General features: G+C 43.0%; 1 protein-coding gene across 2 annotated transcripts in view; it reads right to left on the reverse strand.

The window, feature by feature from the left end:
• The window catches only part of RASA3 (RAS p21 protein activator 3), a 194,720-nt gene that overhangs the window by 21,061 nt on the left and 155,025 nt on the right, over positions 1-18,634 (reverse strand). For both annotated transcript variants that reach the window (XM_006883814.1, XM_006883813.1), the window contains exons 18-21: positions 18,501-18,574; positions 14,060-14,166; positions 12,825-12,907; positions 2,030-2,238 (exon numbers count right to left, since the gene is read on the reverse strand). In XM_006883814.1, coding sequence (XP_006883876.1) covers positions 2,030-2,238; positions 12,825-12,907; positions 14,060-14,166; positions 18,501-18,574 — 473 coding nt within the window. The remainder of the gene's footprint in view (positions 1-2,029; positions 2,239-12,824; positions 12,908-14,059; positions 14,167-18,500; positions 18,575-18,634) is intronic.

Genomic DNA, 18,634 nt, shown 5'->3' on the forward strand with positions numbered 1-18,634 from the left:
GAATGGCAAAGGATACACTGACAAAGAAGATTAATCAGAACTGGCTTTGACAAGCACTGTGGCATTTGGACAAGAACAAACTGGGAGGAGGGTGGAGAGAGTGGGACAGCAATGAATGAGTGGAAGCCCAGAATCTCTGTAAATGTTTATGAAAATTAATAAAATATAATTATAGAAAAAAAAAAAAGAACAAAATCCAGTGCTTTATGGAGGTTAGTGGTGGTTTGGTGGGAAAATTCCCACGTTCTTGTGGAAGACCCAAGCTCAAGTCCTGCCCAATGTTCTTCATACATGGCCAACCGGTTTCAGCAGGACGTCCAGATTCAGGTAGACTAGAAAGAAGGGCCTGAAGACTACTTTTGAAATCAGGCAATGAAAACCTAATGGGTCCCAATGGTCTAATGTGCAACCCAGCACATGTACAGCCCAGGACTGGGCCTTGTGTTGTTCCATTGTGCATGGAGTGGTCATGAGTCGGGAACTGATTCAATAGCATGTAACAACACAGATGCCACTCAGACAGTGTGTTCCCTGAAGGATTAGCTATGGGCGCTTGTTGGATCTGCATTAGAGCAGCCCAAAGGGTAAGGGGAAAGACCCACTTCCTACTCCCTCTGTCTCTGCCCCTGCCTCAGAGAAGCCTGGCAGGTGGACCCGAGAGCAAAGATTTCTACTGTTTGGCTCACACACAGACTCCTGGGTTTGAACCACAGCTTCACTGTGCAACGACAGTGCCTGCTGATATGTTCTTTATCCTGCTTGAGTCTCAGCTTCCTCAGCTCTAAGACAAGACAGAGAAAGTGTCACCTCAAGGAATTTTACCAGCATGAAATGCGAGCAGGTATAGGATGCCTCACACCCTCTCCCTCCACTGTAATGTTCAGTCAGTGAAAGCTCCCCTGCATTACAGTCAGCAGCAGCGTCCAGTCAGTGAAAGCTCCCCTGCATCAGTGTCAGCAGCAGAGTCCAGTCAGTGAAAGCTCCCCTGCATCACCGTCAGCAGCAGTGTCCAGTCAGTGAAAGCTCCCCTGCATCACAGTCAGCAGCAGCGTCCAGTCAGTGAAAGCTCCCCTGCATCAGTGTCAGCAGCAGCGCCACTGTCATTACCACAGCCATGTGCACACGTCATAGCTAATTCACCAATGGGGCTGGCTGAATGTGCAAAGGGGCTTAGTGTACCCAAGTCTCTTCCCTGAGGATCAGTCCTGACGACCTGCCACCTCCAGTAAGCTATAGGACACCGTGGGGAAAGGAGACAAGAAGAGAATGAGCTGCCTCAGTTTCTAAAAGGAAAGGAGGCAGTAGACGTCAGAGGAAGGGGTCAAAGGTGTGTCTGGGGTGGGGGTGGGGGCACAGTTTATCTGTAAGCATGATGGAGCTCTTCAGGGTACAGATTCTCCTTAGAATAAGAGTACTCTACCCCTGGGATGTCTGTCTCTGCATCATGTTCCTATCCTTGATGCTGTCCCATATTCCCTCCCCTACAGGAAACATCACCCACTCCACTTGTATTTCTCAACCCTCTGTGGTTTACTAAGGTTGCACATCTTTTTTTTTTTTTAAATTTAGGTTGTTTATTTTTCATTTCAATGAACATCTACAGAGATTTTGGAATTCCATTCATTCATTGTTGCACATCTTTAAGAGCATGTGAGCTCCGACCTCACTCTGGAAGCAGAAGGAACCGTGGAAGACTTGGAGTTCCCTGCCAGTCCACACACAGTCTTCAAGAGAATTAGGAAAAGAGACTCCCTCTGGCAGGAAAACTTTGGCAAAGAGGCATCAAACCCAACATCAGATAATTTAGGAAAAAAATACTCCTCTGGGGAGACAGGGAGCAGTGTATGTATATTGCTTGCTGAGTGGATGTGGGATGTTTTAGTTCAACTTGTCTGCGCAGACTTGACAGCTGTCCTAAGCAGCCCTGAGTGACAGAGAAAGGAGGGAGGAAACAACAGACAAACATCCTGTGGGCAGGCCACTGAACAGGCAGTTTGTGTGGAGAGGCGCAGAGAGCTCGGCCACTTACCCAGTGCAGGGGGTACAGCCGGCGGCCGAGTCTGAGGAGGCTTTGCAGCATAGCCAGTGGCCGTTCAGATAGGCAGAGGGATGGTAGACTGTGAGGCGCTTCTTGTTGCACTGGCTGACTTTGGTGAGAATGTCGATCCAGTCTTTGGCCTCCACACAGTTGTTGGCCTGAATGTACAAGGCTCTCTCGGGCTGAATGACCTGGAACATCTGATGAGAGATCCCAAACACAGGCTTAAGAGAGGGCAGCACAGCAAGGACTTACACCAACAGGAAAGAGAGATGGAGGAAAAGGCTCTGGCTACCAACAACCTCGTAACTCTTTGTCCCCTACAAACAGTCTAGCAAAAAAACAAAACAAAACAAAACAAATAGTCTAGCAGATGGCAGGCTGTTATTACTGATGCTTTGCTAAACTGGACACAGAGGCTCAGAAAAAAACCCAACAGCTTCTGGTCTGAGACTCCGATGCATTGAGCATCAGAAGAGAATTATAAGCGTGTAAAGAACCAGACTTTCTGCTGCTCCTTGCACCTGACAGTCTTGAAACCATGGTCCTTCCTTTGGAAGACAAATGGAGCAAGAGAAAGACAGCCAAGCCAGGGGAAATCAAGGCTAGGACTAGAGAGACTGGTACTATTTGCAGCCAAGGTTATTCCCGAGTCAGCCTAGCTGTTTCCTGTCCTGGGGTCTCACCAGTCTTCATTTTAAAAGCAAAGAAGGAACATTGCATATGTCCCCCACAGAGACCTCCTGAAGTTTAAATAAAATGAATGGTTTGGGAAAGTGTGGTACATTCATACAATGGAACACTATGCAGCACTCAGGAGTAACAATTTTGAAAAAAATACTATATAACATGGGAGAGGCTAGAAAGCATTATGCTGATGGAACTAAGTCTTACAAGGACACATACTGCATAAGACAATTACTGTAAAAATAAGAGGCTAACTAGTAAGATGTGTACATAAGTCCAAAGTGGGAAGGGAAAGGAGCAGAGGGTCTGAGGGTGGGGAGGGGATGAAATCACAGGGTCTCAGAGTTTGGTTGGTAGAGGGAGGGGGCAAAGGAATTAGAAAGATACAGTGGGGACCTGAAAAGATGGGGTAATAGTGGGTGTAGATCAATGGGGATTAATTTTATAAGACACAGTATCTGGGAAGGATCACATGAAACACAATGTTAATGAAGGTATGTACCAGAATGAGAAAAAAACAACAACAAACCAACACCCAACTTTAATGCAAAGAAAAATAAACCCCAACACCAAACAAACCTAAATACCCCACCTCGTTAAATACATCTGGTTTTTGTCTCTCTCTTTGCAGTATTAATGCTCTAGAAAGTCTTCTTGAACATTATTCATGCTCTATAAAGTCTCCTTGAACACTTAACTAGCAGATATTGAACCAATCTTATTTTATCTTAGCTGGAAAACATTGGTTGGCATAAATTTTGTGTCACTCTGTACATGTCAGTAAGTGATCACAAAAGCAAAGTACGTGTTGATTTCAGGGTTGTAAACAGCAAGCAGATAAAGTTGCAAACATGGACCTCACAAATAATGAGAATTGACCACACACACACATGCTGGAATTGTTCCTTGCTTATTAAAGTTTACATTTTATAAATTAAAATGGGAATTGTCCATGCGAGATGGTTCAGATCTCTCCTCATGTCACCAGTTGCCCTGCCCATGGAAGCTGTGCTCCAGTTGTTCAGAATGGATTTGGGGTTATGCACCGCTGAATGCCAGCACGTACTGTTTATATGTGGAATGCGTGTTCCCAGCTCCTCCTCGACCACCAGGTGACTTCTGTTCCTCCTTCAGCATAGGTGTTCCTTCCTCTGAGCCTTCTCTGAGCCTCCTCTGCCTTGTTCATCTATTACTCACTCAACAATCATTACTAGATGTCAAGCATTATGTTAGTCCTGAGAAGACAATGACACCAAAACAGAGTTTCTGTCCTCAAGTAACTTTCAGTCAGCAAGAAAAGCAAATTTAAACCCAAGAGTGCAGGGTTATGAAGGGTGAAGATCTAACATGGCTTCAGCAAAGAACTCTTTAAATAAATGACCTCTTGTTGTTCGTGGTATACCGTTGAGTCAAAACCAACCCTCAGCACAGGAAGAGACTGCACGTCTTTCTCCTGTGGAGCTGCTGGTGGATTTGAAGTGTGTACTCTTGGCACCAGCAGTCAGGAAATAAAAAAATGTATTGCGATGGGAAAGTCTGCTGTTAGGGACCTCTCTAAAATACTCAAGAGCAATGGTGTCTCTCTGGAGACTGAGGTGTACCTGATACAGTCCATGGTCTTTGTAATCACTTGTTATGCATCAGAGAGTTGGACAATGACTAGGGAGGATAGAAGGAGAATTGACGCCTTTGAGTTGTGGTGCTGGAGAAGAGTATTGAATGTACCATGGACTGCCAAGAAAACAAACAGATTCATCCTGGAGAGGGTTAAACCAGGCTACTCCTTGGAGGCAAGGATTCTGGGGCTTTTCTGACACACTTTGGACATGTTGTAAGAAGAGACAGGTCCTTGGAGAGGGACATCATGCTTGGTAGGGTAGAGGGACAGCGCAGGAGGGAAAGACCCTCTATGAGGTGGATTGATTCAGTGAGTGGGGTGATTGGGATGGGTGTGTCAGAGGCAATGCGATTGGCACAGGATAGAGAAGGGTTTAGGGCTGTTGTACACTGGGTCGCTATGAGTCACAAACGACTCGACAGCACATAACAACAATCACCACCACCTTTGGGTTGGCAGCGTAACTCCTTACCACTAGGCCACCAGACCTCCAAAGAACCACTAGGTGGGTTCAAATCAGCAACTCTGTGGTTAGCAAGCAAGTGTGTAATTTTTTGTGGAAAGAAGGGACTCCTTGTTGGTGTGTAGTTGTGGTTGGGTGCTACGCACCATTGTCACAATCGTGCCTGTACCGGAACATGTCAGTCCGCATGTCAATCCACCTCATTGAAGGTCTCCCCCTTTTCCTCTGTTCCTGCACTTTACTAAGCATAACAGGCCCAAAGTGTGTGAAAAGAAGTCTCACCATCCTCATTCTAAGGGGTATTCTGGCTGTTCTTCTTCTAAGATTTGTTTGTTCTTCCCAAAGTCTATAATGTAGTCCATACTCTCCACTAATACCATAGCCAAAAGCATTAATTCTTCTTAGGTGATATTTTGTACTTTAAAGAGGTCATTGATGGCAGATTTGTCCACTGCAGTACATCATTTGGTTCCAAGTAAAATAAAATCCTGTAAATGTCAATCTTTTTTTTCCCCCTTGGTTATCATGTTACTTATTGATACTGTTGTGAGGATTTCTCTTTTACGTTGAGGTGTAATCCATATACCAGTAATTAGGCTTTGGCCTTCTTCAGTAACTCTTTCAAGTCTTCTTTGATTTCAGGATATAAGATTGCATCAATCAGCATAGTTGTTAATGAGTCTTTCTCCTTCTGAAGGTGCATAGTAGGCTTTCAGAAAAGTCTTTCTAGTTAAATGACCTATTGGCCCAATAGCTAATGCCATGGCCATGAGTGCTGTGAGGAGCTGGCCTTGACAAAGGCAGTAGGAAAAAGCAAGCTGATGAATACATGGTGTTAAAATTAGTAATTACTGAACACAGCTCACAGGTGCTTCCAGAACGTTTTCACACTTGCTTCCTTCCATGGGATGGTCTGGGAACACCACAAGCCTTAAGGGCCAGCATTCTCTGGCCCCTTTGCTGCTATTCTAGGAGGCCCACAGACGACAGACGTATGAGTCATCTCTTCAGTGTTCGCCCTCCCTCTGCTGGAGAGAGCCTGGTTCTGAATCACAGGCCTGGGAACCATCCGGGAGGAGGTGACATCCTGCCTCTCTGTCCTTAGGAACACCACTTAAATAAAGAGTCAGGAGGAAAGGGGGAGGGAGAGACTCAAGGTCAATGATTATGCACTGTAGTTTCTTGGAAGAGGCATTAAAGCAGGGGAAAAAACCCCACAACAAACAAAACCAAAACCAAAACAAACATAAACCAGTTGGCATCACTGTGTCAAGTCTGATTCTCAGCTACCTTATGTGTGAAGAACCGAACTACAAGTCCAGAGGGCTTTCAACAAGCCTGGCTTCTCACATATATGGTTGGGTTTGAACCTCCAAGCTTTTGGTCCACCACTTAGCCATTCATACTTTCCAGAGATTTAGACAAGGTGCTGGCGAAAATCTTTCAGGCACCAAAAATATCCCATATCTCTTTCAGTGATCCAATTGCCCATGGAATAGTTTTCAAATAACCTTAGGGGATATCTGAAGATCTCAGAGTTGGCCAGGGATAGCGTTAAGAAGACTGTGCACACCCAGAGTAAGAGATGGGAAGTCGCTGTCTATGGAACTGGACTGTGTGAAGGCGGTTAGAGTGGTGGATCGGTCTCCCCACTCACCCTCCTCTCAAACCAAACAGGAGCTGTCCACTGATGAGGTGACAGAAGGTTCCTGACAGCAAACTCAGATGAAGGGGGAAGACTTCAGTGACACACACTTAGTGACTGACTGCTGGTTAAAAAGAGGTTTTGCTGTTGATTTTGTTTCTGCTGTTGCTTTGTGACTCTGAACACTCACTTTTACAGAGCAGAACTGCTTCTTAGGGTTTTTGGCTGCAGCCTTTAAGGAAGTAGACTGGCAGGCTTCTTTTTTCCTGCAGTGCTGCTTGATGAGTCTGAACCACCAATCTTCCAGTCACCAATAGTACCCAGGTATCTGTGGTCACCCCTGGCCTCATGTCCCTCCCAGCACCAGTACAGTTGCGAGGACCCACGTAGGACCTGTTGGTGTAGTAGATGAAGCGCTGGGCTGCCAACTCATCAGCTGCTCTCTGGGAGAAAATACTCGTCTTGCTAGCATTTAGAAGAGCCTTACAGACCTGGTGAGGGATCACCATGGTGCAGAGCTGACTCGGTGGTTGTGGGTTTGGGTTTTCATAAGGACCTGACAATCATACTTGATTAGTGAGCAGTGATTCCAATGCATGAGGAAGAAAGACTTGGAGCAAGAGTGGAAAAGAATGAATCAGAGAAAAGCAAACCACTCTCCATCTGTTAGCTTCCTTAACTGTTGTTAAGCAGTGTTGAGTTGGAACTGACTCATAGCTGACCCTCCAGAGGGTTTTTAGAGACAGTAAATGGAACAGGAGGGGACTGCCCAACTTTATCCCATGGAGCAGCTGGTGGATTTGAACTGCTTGCCTTTGAGTTGGCAGCACAACTCCTTTCCACTAAATTCTCTCCTGCCTTGGGTTCCTTTTCTAGAAAACTTGAATGATAATGTGAAATATAATTTGTAAAGAAGCAGGTATGCAATAGGTCTTCAGTTCAGTTCTATTCTATAGGGAACTTATTCATGGTGCAAATATAAATGAACACTATTCTCAAGAGAAGCTAGATTTCACTAATGAATGACTCGCTGATATTTGAAGAAAATAATTGGTCAAATATTGAGCTGACTTGAAAGAACTTATGGATCTGAGACTCAAGGGTCTATCTCTAGTGGCTGTTTGCTCAGTTCTCCTAGGACCACTCTCTGGTGATAGGGGAGAGAAGGTAAGCATGTGATGATGATAAAGATTCACAGGGTCAAATAAATGAGCCAACAGTAAGAGTTCCCCAGGAACAGAAGGCTGTAGTTGGGGTGGACTGAAGGCCTGGACAAGACTCCTGGGAATGACAGTGCTATGTGATGAGCTATTGGGCACAGCGGGCACAGACAATGGAGTGTGGCAGCTCTAAGTTGGAATTCTGCCCCACAAATTATTACATCTTGTCTGTATCAACAATGAATGCCCTTGGTACCAGCACTGAGAAAGTCTGCTGTCAGGAACCTCTCCCAAACACTGGAGAGCAATGATGACAGCTTGAAGACTAAGGTACACCAGATTAAGACCATAGTCTTCTCAACCATTTGAGAGCTGGACAATGAATAAGGATGACAGGAGACCAGATGCCTCTGGGTTGTGGTGCTGGAGAAGAGTGCTGAATACTCCATGGGCTATCAACAAACAGTATGTCTGGAAAAAGTGTAGCCATAATATTCCCTGGAGGTACAAGGCTGAAGGGCCTGTGAGAACACTTTAGAAACAGTCATGACTGAAAAATTGTATTCTGTTGCCAACCTGAATGGTAAACTGCTAACTTCCCTATGAAACCACAATATCATGAATGTTTTTCTGTGAGGTCTGTGTAGCAATGACAATGGATTTCAGATTCAGTAGGGCAGGGGAATTGTTGGAAATAGTAGAAAGAGGTGTGGGAGTGTGGAGCACATGTTTGATCTCATGGGAATTGTTTTTGTGTTGTGGATTTTGTTGATGGGGACAGATGCCTCTTGATGAGTTAGGAGAGGTCAGATTCCACTATCTCTATGTTGCCTTCATCCTTTTTACACAACGGAAAGGCACACATTTTTAATCCACTAGCTGCTCTTCGAGAGACACATGAGTTTTCTCCTCTATCGTGTGATTTACTTTCTCTGAAAGCCCATTGGAGGGTCAGCTATGGGCTGTTTCCCATTCAACAATACACAACAGCAAACATCACTGGTGAGCTAGGAAGCTCTGATGGCCTAGTGGATAGAGAGTTGTGTGTATGGTAGAATGATGGAAAATCTCCTTTGTAATTTATAACCTCTAAAAAGTCACTGGAGGGTTAGCTATGAGTCGGTTCTGACTTGATGGCAATGAGTTAGTTAATTAGTTAGACTGGTAAACTAGCTGTACGACCTCCAGTAAGTTCTTTCAACTTCTCTAGCCCTCAGATTCCTTATATCTGGCAATGAGGATTGTTAATTACAACTCTTCTCAGGGTAGTTATGGGATTTCATGATCTTGGAAAAATGGCTGGAAATCATTGGGATGATGCCTGAAAGAAGTATCAATAATAGATATTAGGAAAGAAGTATAAGGCCAGTCCTCAGAAATGCAGTATGGGTTTGCCTTTGAATGATACTTAAAGGGGCCTGAGGTGGGGCCATCAGTTAACCAGGAATCCCCCAGTTATGTCAAGGATTTCTCCAGTGACTGAAATATGATTCCAACCTTCAGAACATAGTCATAATTTTTAAGTAAAATGTAAGGAAGTAATCTTTGAAGGCAAGAATGATGATGCTTTGCCTCACATACTTTGGGCATATTGTTAGGAGGGTCTATTCCTTGGAGAAGGACATGAAGCTGGGAAGGGTGGAGGGCTGGCGAAGGAAAGGAAGACCTACGACCAGGTGGACTGATGTGGTGACTGCCACAGTGGGCTCTTGTGTGTCAGGATGTGTGAGGACGGCGCAGGGTTCAGATCTTTTGTTCACAGGGTCACTATGGATCATACTCAACGGCACCTAACAACAACAAAAACAATCTGTCTGAATTTTAAAACAAAAGAGAAACTCAGACATGATTAGCCAACACTTGGAGAACACGTCTGCAGCAGTAAGATAGTGTTCCTTTTTCATGATGGATTCCGAGTGACTGTGGTGTTGTTTTTACAGTTAGGTGCTATTAAGTTAGTTCTGACTCATAGTAAGTTTATGGTCAATAGAACAAAACACTGCTCAGCCCACTTCCATCCTCACAGTCACTACTGTCCTTGAGACCATTCTGGCAGGCTCTGTGTCACTCCATTTCAAAGAGGGTCTTTCTCCCTTTTTATTAACCTTCAACTTTACCAAGTATGATGGTACAGGGACAGCCCCTTTTGTTAACATGCCCAGAATAGGAGAGATAAAGTCTCACTATCTTTGTTCCTGAGGAACATTTTGGCTGTACTTTGTCCAAGATAGATTTGTTTGTTTATTTGGCAAAAATCAAGTCAAAGTCATTGGAGTCAGAACAGACTCATAAGTGACCCTCCAGTGGGTTTTTTTAAGCTGTTAGTCACATGGGAGGGGGTTGCCCGTCTTTCTGCCACAAAGCAGTTGATGGATTTGAGCCAGCAGAGATACAGTATCCGTGGGTAAGCAATGCAACTCCCTACAGACTATAAGAACAAGGAGAAATTAGACCAGACAATTTACAGAAAACATACAGATTTTCAAAGTAAAATGGGGAGGGGGAAGTGCACACTATTTGCCTGGCACTTAATAAATGCCAGACGCCATATCATGTGAGTGCTAATAGCTCTATCCTGGCCACCTTTTTTTAACCATCTCAGAGTGACAGGGGATATGGACACGTGGTCTTACAGATGAGGAGACAGTCAACCTGATATTTATCAATGCTGTTGCTAGGTGCCATTGAGTTGATTGCCACTTGCAGTGACTGTATGAACAACAAATCTGAACCTTGCCCTATCTCGCACCGTCATCACACTCTCTATCATGCTCGAGCTCATTGATACAGTTACTGTGCCAATCCAGCTCACCGAGGGTCCTCCTCTCTTCTGCTGATCCTCCATCTCTCCCAGCATGATGTCTTTTTCTAAGGACTGTCTGTCTCCTTCCTGACAACATGCCTAAAATATGTGAGACAAATTTACACCATCTTTGACATTAAAGGGACTCTGGGTGCACGTCCTCCAAGGCAGATCTGTTTGTTCTTTTGGTAGCCCACAGTTTTCTCAAAGGCATTGATTCTTCTTTGGCCATCTTTAATTCATTGTCCAACTTTCAGAAGCAACTGAAAATAGTATGCTTGGATCAAGTGCACCTTAGTCTTGAAACCTTGCTCTATTGAACTTCGGAGAGGTCCTTGACTGCTGATTTCCCCAATGCAACACATCGTTTCTTGGCACTCAATGAGAAAATGTCCTTTTCAGACAGAGGTGTGTAAAGGGATAAGAAGTAGCACTGGATGACCCAGAAATCCCAGTTCCAAGTAAACCCAGAAGAAGTGAAAGCAGAGTGGTAACAGATCTGAATATCAATATTCATGGCAGCACCTTTTATAACAGCCAAGAGGTAGACACAACCAAAATGTCCATCAGCAGTTGATGCGTAAACAAAATCTGTTGCATATATACAGTGGAATCCTATTAAGTAGCAAAGAGAAATGAAGTCCTGATGTATGGAAGGACCTTGAAAATATCATGCTGAGAGGAAAAAATGGTCACAATATGGCAAATACTGTATGCACGTATTTTTATATCTTGAAATAATCAAATATGCAGAAACCAAAATTCATTAGTAGTTACTGGGACAGTGGCGAACGGGAAGAGTTTTTTGTTGTTCTTTTTAATAAATTGATTTTAATGAGTTTACAGAAACTTTGGATTTCCATGCATTCATTGTTACACTTGTTTAGAGGGCACTGAATTGATGATGTAATGGCGGTGAAATTAACTAAGTAAAAACAGGGAGGGATGGGATGAACAACATGAAAAGCATAATGTAATCAGTGTCACTCACTGTACATGGATCCTGGTTTCCCCTCAAATGCAACAGTTATAAAGAAGGATATTGAGACAACTTGTAAAATATGGGCAATGGATTAGATACTGTTGTATTAATGTCACATTTTTCTGATTCTTGCTAATGGTACTGTCATTATGTCAAAGAAGATCCTTGCTTATAGAAAATGTATTCTAAAACATTTATAGTTGAAGGGAAAAAAAAACATTACACACCGGAGGAGAGGAAAAAAATATGATTAAGCAAATGGTACAAATGAAAACCACTTAGTAAATGTGGATAAAGGAAGGACATGTGGGAGTGTTTTTTGTGCTACTGCTACAACATTTTTGTTGTTTCTGTCATTGTTAATTTTTTAATTGGTTTGCATACAATAATTAGTTTACACTGTGTTTCATTCATGTCCATCATGTTTTATACATTCATTTACACTGTGATTCATACATTCATAAACATTGTAATTTATACAATTAATGACTACTGACCTTTGGCTATGATTACCTCATCTTTTTGAATCCCCACTGAATCTTTCCTATTCCTTCATCGCCCTCATAAACTTTGCTATCCTAGTTAATTTCCACCCCCTTTACCCTTCCCTCTTTGGATACTCATATACATCTTCCTAGCCTCTATTTTTACAATAATGGTCTTATGCAGTATTTGTCCTTATGAGACTGAGTTAGTTCGCTCAGCTTGATTCTCTCTAGATTCTCTCATATTGTATAATATTTTATGAAATCATTGTTCCTTATTATTCCATTGTGTCAATGTACCAAAATTTCTTAATCCATTCATTTGTCGATCCTACAACTTTTAAAAGTTTGAAATTATAATTCAAAGTTAAAAAAAAAAATCCCTAAAGTCCTGGACTCTGTTTTGCGGTATCTTGTCACTTACATCTCCTGACTTCTAAGACTGCCACTTGTATTTCCAGCGTCTCCGAAAGAAGCCATCAGGCTGAGGTTCAAGGTGAACAATCCAGGGAATAATTGGCAGTTTTGGGGACAGACTCATATTCATTGCTGTAGAGTCAGAACCGACTCAAAGCTGGCTTTCCAGCAGGTTTCCAAGTTTGAAAATCACAAGGAAGGAGACTGTCCATCTTCTAAGTAGCTGCTGGTGGATTCACACTGAGAACAGTCTTTGGGATAGCCATGCAACTCTCTATGGACTATATCACCAGTGCTTCAACTTTAGAACACGGTGTAGATATAATCACACAGCTCAGTGTAAATATCCAGGTAAAAAGGAGATCCTTTGAAAATGGAAAACAATCGAGGAGTTGGGGAGAACCAAAGAAGTTACACCCATTTTTAGAGCGAGAACTCAAAGAAGACAAGCTGAACAAGTGTGGAGTCCAAAACAGTGTGGAGTCATCTTTAACCAATGGGAAGACCATCTTGAAATAACACTCACGTTTTTCATTTTGAAAGACTCCTCCTCGAGTTTCTCCACAGCCAGAATGTTCTCGATAGGAATGCTGTACAGCGGCGGGTCACCTACAGGAAGTCAACAGACAGAGAAGGAAATGGTCCAATGGTGCTCTGATCCCTGCTCTTAACTCAATGATTCTGGCCTCCCATCCTTATACCAAAAAAGTAAAAACCAAATGCACACCTCACTGTTGAGGAGTGGATTCAAACTCGTAGGGCCCTTATATGACAGAGCAGAACTGCCTCCACAGGTTTCCGAGGCTATACTTCTATACCAGAAGCAGACTGCCTCAGCAGCTGGTGGGATCAAACTGGCAACCTTTGGTCATCCCAACATTTAGCTAAGCCGTTTATATTCATCCCTAAGATGTCAAGTACAGATTGAGCTCCCTCGGCTGGCTGCAGGGAGCTCACGCTCATGTCTGCTAGGTATCTACAGGACCAAGATGGTGAGGAGACATTCACTACTGTCCGTATTCTCATAACAGTTAAGAGATCCTAGGTGAGAAGACTAGTAGAATGAAAAACTAAGAGCCGCCTACAGGGGAGGAAACTGCTGTGGTCAGAAGGGGCTTTGGAATCAGGGGCCTCAGGCTGAGGTCCATGTTCTCTGTCCACTAACTAAGTGTGCCACAAACTTGGTTCTGCCAATACTTCACGCTGGACCACTAGTTGGAAAGGTAGTGATGCGAAGGAGCAGCATAACGAATGTAATGAAAAACACAAGCTGATTCTGACTCCTGCTGACCCAACAGGTCAGAAGAGAACTAATGGCCCTGAAGGGTTTCCAAGGCTGTAAATCTTTGTTAAACAGACTGACACATCTTTTCCTATGGAGCAGTTTGTGGGTTTGCACTGCCAACCTTCGGGTTAGCACTGGGCCACCAATGCTCCAAACCAAAGTATAGCTATAATTAAGGAACAAAATGCTTGGTAAAGCAGCGTTCTTTCTTCCTAGCCATTACAGACCACAGAGAGCTCTGAATTTGGTTGGAATCCACTTGCTTAAGCAGCCCACCCACTGCACGCTGTCTGACAAGAGATTTTGTTTTGTTGTTTTCCACACAAATCAATTCAACTTTACACACTCAGTAAGATAAGCCTCCTTCTTTGGCTTTTATCTTTTGAAAAGAAACGGAAAAACCCCACAACACAACAATACTCACTCTAACAAACAAAAGATGTGACAAGAAGTCAAACGCAAATGCTTCCAGTTACCTTTACTTTTCTGGTAGGTAAATTCATGGTTTGTCAGGCGGAACCATCTTTTCTTAAAATTCTTCATTCCAAAGCGCTTTCTTCCTTGTGCCCTCTTAATCATGAACCTGCCACAGACAGGAGATGCTGTTTACGTTAGTGGCCTCACATCAGACACTGACCTGCCCATGTCAATGCACCCCAAGTCCAACGGGGGAGCTGGCCACCTCACAGCCGCAAAACCAAAAAGCTTCATGATTTTTCATATTAAGGATAATGACGCTGAGGATCTTGAATACTTTATCACTTTTATTTTCATGTGCTAAGATTTAAAAATGAAAAGGCAAATAAATGTCTTTACTTTTGACAAGTTTAGCCCTTGTGATGGTGTTAACTTTAAATTACAAGTTGGAGCTGGATTTTTAGTGAGACATCCAACAATACAGTCAGCGCTGCCTGGCCTATGTCCAACACTGTATCTCTCAACAGCAGCCTGTGTTACCAGAGATAGCAACAAGAAATGCCCCTGAAAGGAGTATGCTAGCAACAATTTCACAGTCATGTTTAAGAGTATTCAGGAAAAGCAAAGGAAGGGCACTTGAAGTAACTCATTAACAAAACTTTTGCTGACTGGATAGTATCCATGCCATGTTTTACTGTATCCAAAAGCCTGAGAACACCCCATCTCCCACTCCTTAGACCTTTCGTATGGAGGCTTCCCCTTCACCCCAACACTCCAGAACAGAAAGTGTCTATTGGCCATCTCCAACCAGGGAAGTGGATGGAACAGTAAATAAATAGAGATTCAACAGCAATAAATGCAATATTCCTATCTCCACCTTCTGCTTCCAATCTCTCGGTAAGAGAAGAACTAGACTTAAGGAAAGAAACAAATTTTCAGGGGCTGCAAGTCCCTGAACCATGGCCCACAGGTCCAAATCATCACACAGCTCCCAGGCTGTCAACAGCAATTCATGCCCTCATGCCCTCCACTGGGGGGGGGGGGAGGGTCTGCAGAATCTAGAAGTGGGGACTGTACTTCTTCCCTTCAGAGCCAGGCTGACACTGGGGAGACTGCCCTTCCAGGGAGCCAAAAATGTCTCTGTGTGAGAGGGCTTGAGGAGGGACATCCTCCTTCACTACCACCTGATCAAGGTGTGTGGAGCCCAGAGGAACACGTGGTTGTAAAGACACAGAGCCTGGGTTCCATTTCTCTAGTCACAAGTCAAGACGGCCACGCCATGAAGTGGCTAGCACAGGCTATCATTTTTTTCTTCAGAAATTCTGAAGGAGTGGAGGAGTGCTAGGTCATGTCGATACATAAACCCACACAGTACAACAAACAGACAGACAGGAGGTGGTGAGTTAAAATAAAATTAGATTGTTAAACAGATAATCGAAGTGGTAGTAATGATTAAAAAACACAGCAAACAGAAGTCAACCACACAAAATACTTAAGTAACAGGTAAAAATGGGAAGAGGGATAATAAAAGTTCTCTCTTTCCTTTGTGAAAAACTTCACAGAGTCAAGGACGCAACCTCACAGGAGCTCTCCTTTGGTACTGGTATACCATCCCCTCACCCAAATATGAAAATGAATGCAAAACAATGTTGCTGCTGCTGTTGTTATGAGCAGTAGACTCAGAACCAACTCATAGCTAACCTTCAAAGGCTGCAAACTGCACAAGGGGAGACTGACCATTTTTCTCCTGAGGAGCAGCTGGTGGATTTGAACCACCTGGCTTTGGGCTGGCAGTGCAATGCCTTACCACTAGACCACCAGAGCTAGGACTTGTATTTTATCACTGGTTTACTGACATATATTTGCCAAATCCTAGTGCAATCCTTTACCTCTTGGGAAGTATTTTTCTTGAAACAAATGCTAAGGATTATCCCTGGGTTGTTTCCAAGTGGCGCAGGGGGAAGGAAGCTAAGAGTTTTGCTGATGGCTCCGATTATGTGTCAGAGAAGCCACAATATCCTTTCCCATGTCCAGACAAACCCATCAGCAGCTGCTTCTCACAAACCACAGATCTTTCTCAATTTCAAAGGACTTGCAGCTGACTCCAAACAGCTTACCTGGGTGCACTATTACCAGCAACTGTCTTTACTGTTAGTCTAAGAGTCCTTAACCCAGCAGCCAGCAGGCCGAGCAAAAAAAGACAGAAAAAGAATCAGACTGAAGCAAATAAAAAGACAGAGGTAGAAAAAAAAGAAATCAATAAGAGAAACACAAAGTTGGAGCTTATAGGAATGGGTAAGGTGATTAATAAAATTAAATAACGTTAATACCACATTTTCTTTTAAAAGAACATCAAAATATATAATTATAATAAGGAATGAAAATAGGGCAGATTAACACGACTTGGTTTAGGTAGTAATAATATATCAAGATGTGGGATCAGAGAAATGTTGTCACAGATGCATTCAAGATATAGAGGAGGATGTTCTTGGCAATAGTTGTTTGAAGGAGCTAGGGGCTAAAGGCAACCTGTGTGCCCATAAGGAGGGAAATGAAAGTAAACACATATTCAAACCAAGTATGCACATGAGACTATGACATGGTTTCCTGAGATACACATACATGGTAATAAAATAAGCACAGGTGGTGGGTTAGAATACCACATGATACATAACCAAGCATGGGCACCCACAGGAGAAGTTCTGTGTAGAACTATGAGGATTCCACTCAGGTGACAAAATAAAGGGTAACATGTGCTCCAATTTGTACAGTCAAGGTGTCCAAATTTAAAGAGGTAATTTTTCAAAGACTGTGGGTCAATCAAAAGTTAAATTAGAAAGCAAAAGATTCTTATTCTAATAGTGGTGCAACATAAACATAATCAATGCCCCTGAATTGTATGTGTATTAAACGTTGAATTAATAAATGTTTTGTGACCATTTCATCGTCCAGCCATTCACATTTATGACAATAGTAAAAAGTAGACTATTTGGCCACTTTGCACATTAGACCTACACCTGGCAGTAATGAACACTGAATTCCAATGTGTGAGTGAGAGAAATGTTGGCTGCCGTGGTTAAGGATGTGTGCCAACCAGGTTGGGCCATGACCCTCAGTAGTTGGGAAATTATGTAATGATGCAATCTAGCAGTTATGTAATAACAGTCCTATGTGACACATACTTTCTAGTGACTGAAGCACATCAGGGGTATTGTATCTATCTTTGGAAACTGTAGTTACAGTAGTTGATTTTTGATGTATGCCAAGTCTTCTTAGGACCCAAATGATTTTAAGAGTTACAGAGGATTTCTTACTTTGAAAGTTGTGAATTTATTTCATGTATATTAGAAAGATACTTTTGTAGCATATTAATGGTGAGATGATAGAACTTACTGGTTCAGATGTGGGTAAGCTCAAAGAGGCCCATTTAAAGGGAAATTATGAAAGCAACACTGTTGTTAGAACAGAGGGAAGATGGCACATGGGTGGCTCACAACTTTGACTCTAAGGAAAAATGCACAAGGCAGCATAGTAGACCGGAGGCACTGATGCGGGAACTGGGACGATATCACATGGCATATGGTACAAGGAACCAGGCTTTTGAGGTGGGGAAGATGAGGATCGCTACTGGTCAAGATTCACATGAAACAAATTTATTCTCAGACTCTGCAGGGGCAGTTCCAACCTGTAAGGCGTACGGAGGAAATTCTCAGTTCGAGAGAACAGGTACTGAGAATCACGGTATCAGGTGGTCTTACACATGGTTATTGTGCTCATAAAATGCAAAGACCACTAAGAATCCTTCATCAGGAGTTCCCAGGCTGAAGTCCAGTTGGCTCATATTTCCACTGATGCTCTTGCCAGCTTTTTCTGGCTCAGGCTCATTTCAGGTGTCTGTGGAACAGCTGGTGGATCCCTTTCTTGTATGTGTAAGGCAAGGTATTAGCTCAAGTAAGCGAATAAGAGAATCGCAGCAAACCTGGTCCTAATTCTTGGTAATTCAGGAGGTCTTCAAACAGTTTCTCTCTTTCTTTTCCTTCTACTGGTGGACACTTTTCTATTTGTTTCAAATACAACAAAATACAGGCAAAAGAGAAATGAAAATAAACCACGTCCAGATTTTCCCTGCATTTTATTTGGTGTAGGCTTGCTGAGAGCGGTGAATTGAGTAGCAATGAAAAAAATAAATCCCCAAAATTCTATTTTTCTGAAGTCTAAGTCTTTCAGTGTTGTGGTTTAAGGCCAAGGACTTCAAGCTCTGCTCAGCGCTGGGAAAGCACTCATTCCTAGGGACCAGTTATGGTCTCATTTTTTGGTATCACTAGATCACAGTGAACTTTTAAAAATACACTAGATTGCTCCTACTTCTGTGGACTAAGCAAACAAAAGAGAAGAAAAATTTTAAACAAAAGTTATTAAAATAGGATAAGACAATCTGTCAGGACACAAGCAGGAAGCCCACACCCATGTGCATCCAGTTAGGCCAACAGCACACCTTACCCTTCTTTGAGCAGAATGGCTTGCTCTATACTCTTGTGGTCTCTTCTCCCCGAGGATGAAATCAGATCTAAGAACTTAAGTGGGAAGGAAACCAGTTGGTTAAAAGAGGAAACAACACATCTAGCATACATTCG

The sequence above is a fragment of the Elephantulus edwardii genome, unplaced genomic scaffold (genome assembly GCF_000299155.1).
Source record: "Elephantulus edwardii isolate Elephantulus edwardi_28Jun2011 unplaced genomic scaffold, EleEdw1.0 scaffold00030, whole genome shotgun sequence".
Classification (NCBI taxonomy): Eukaryota; Metazoa; Chordata; class Mammalia; order Macroscelidea; family Macroscelididae; genus Elephantulus; species Elephantulus edwardii.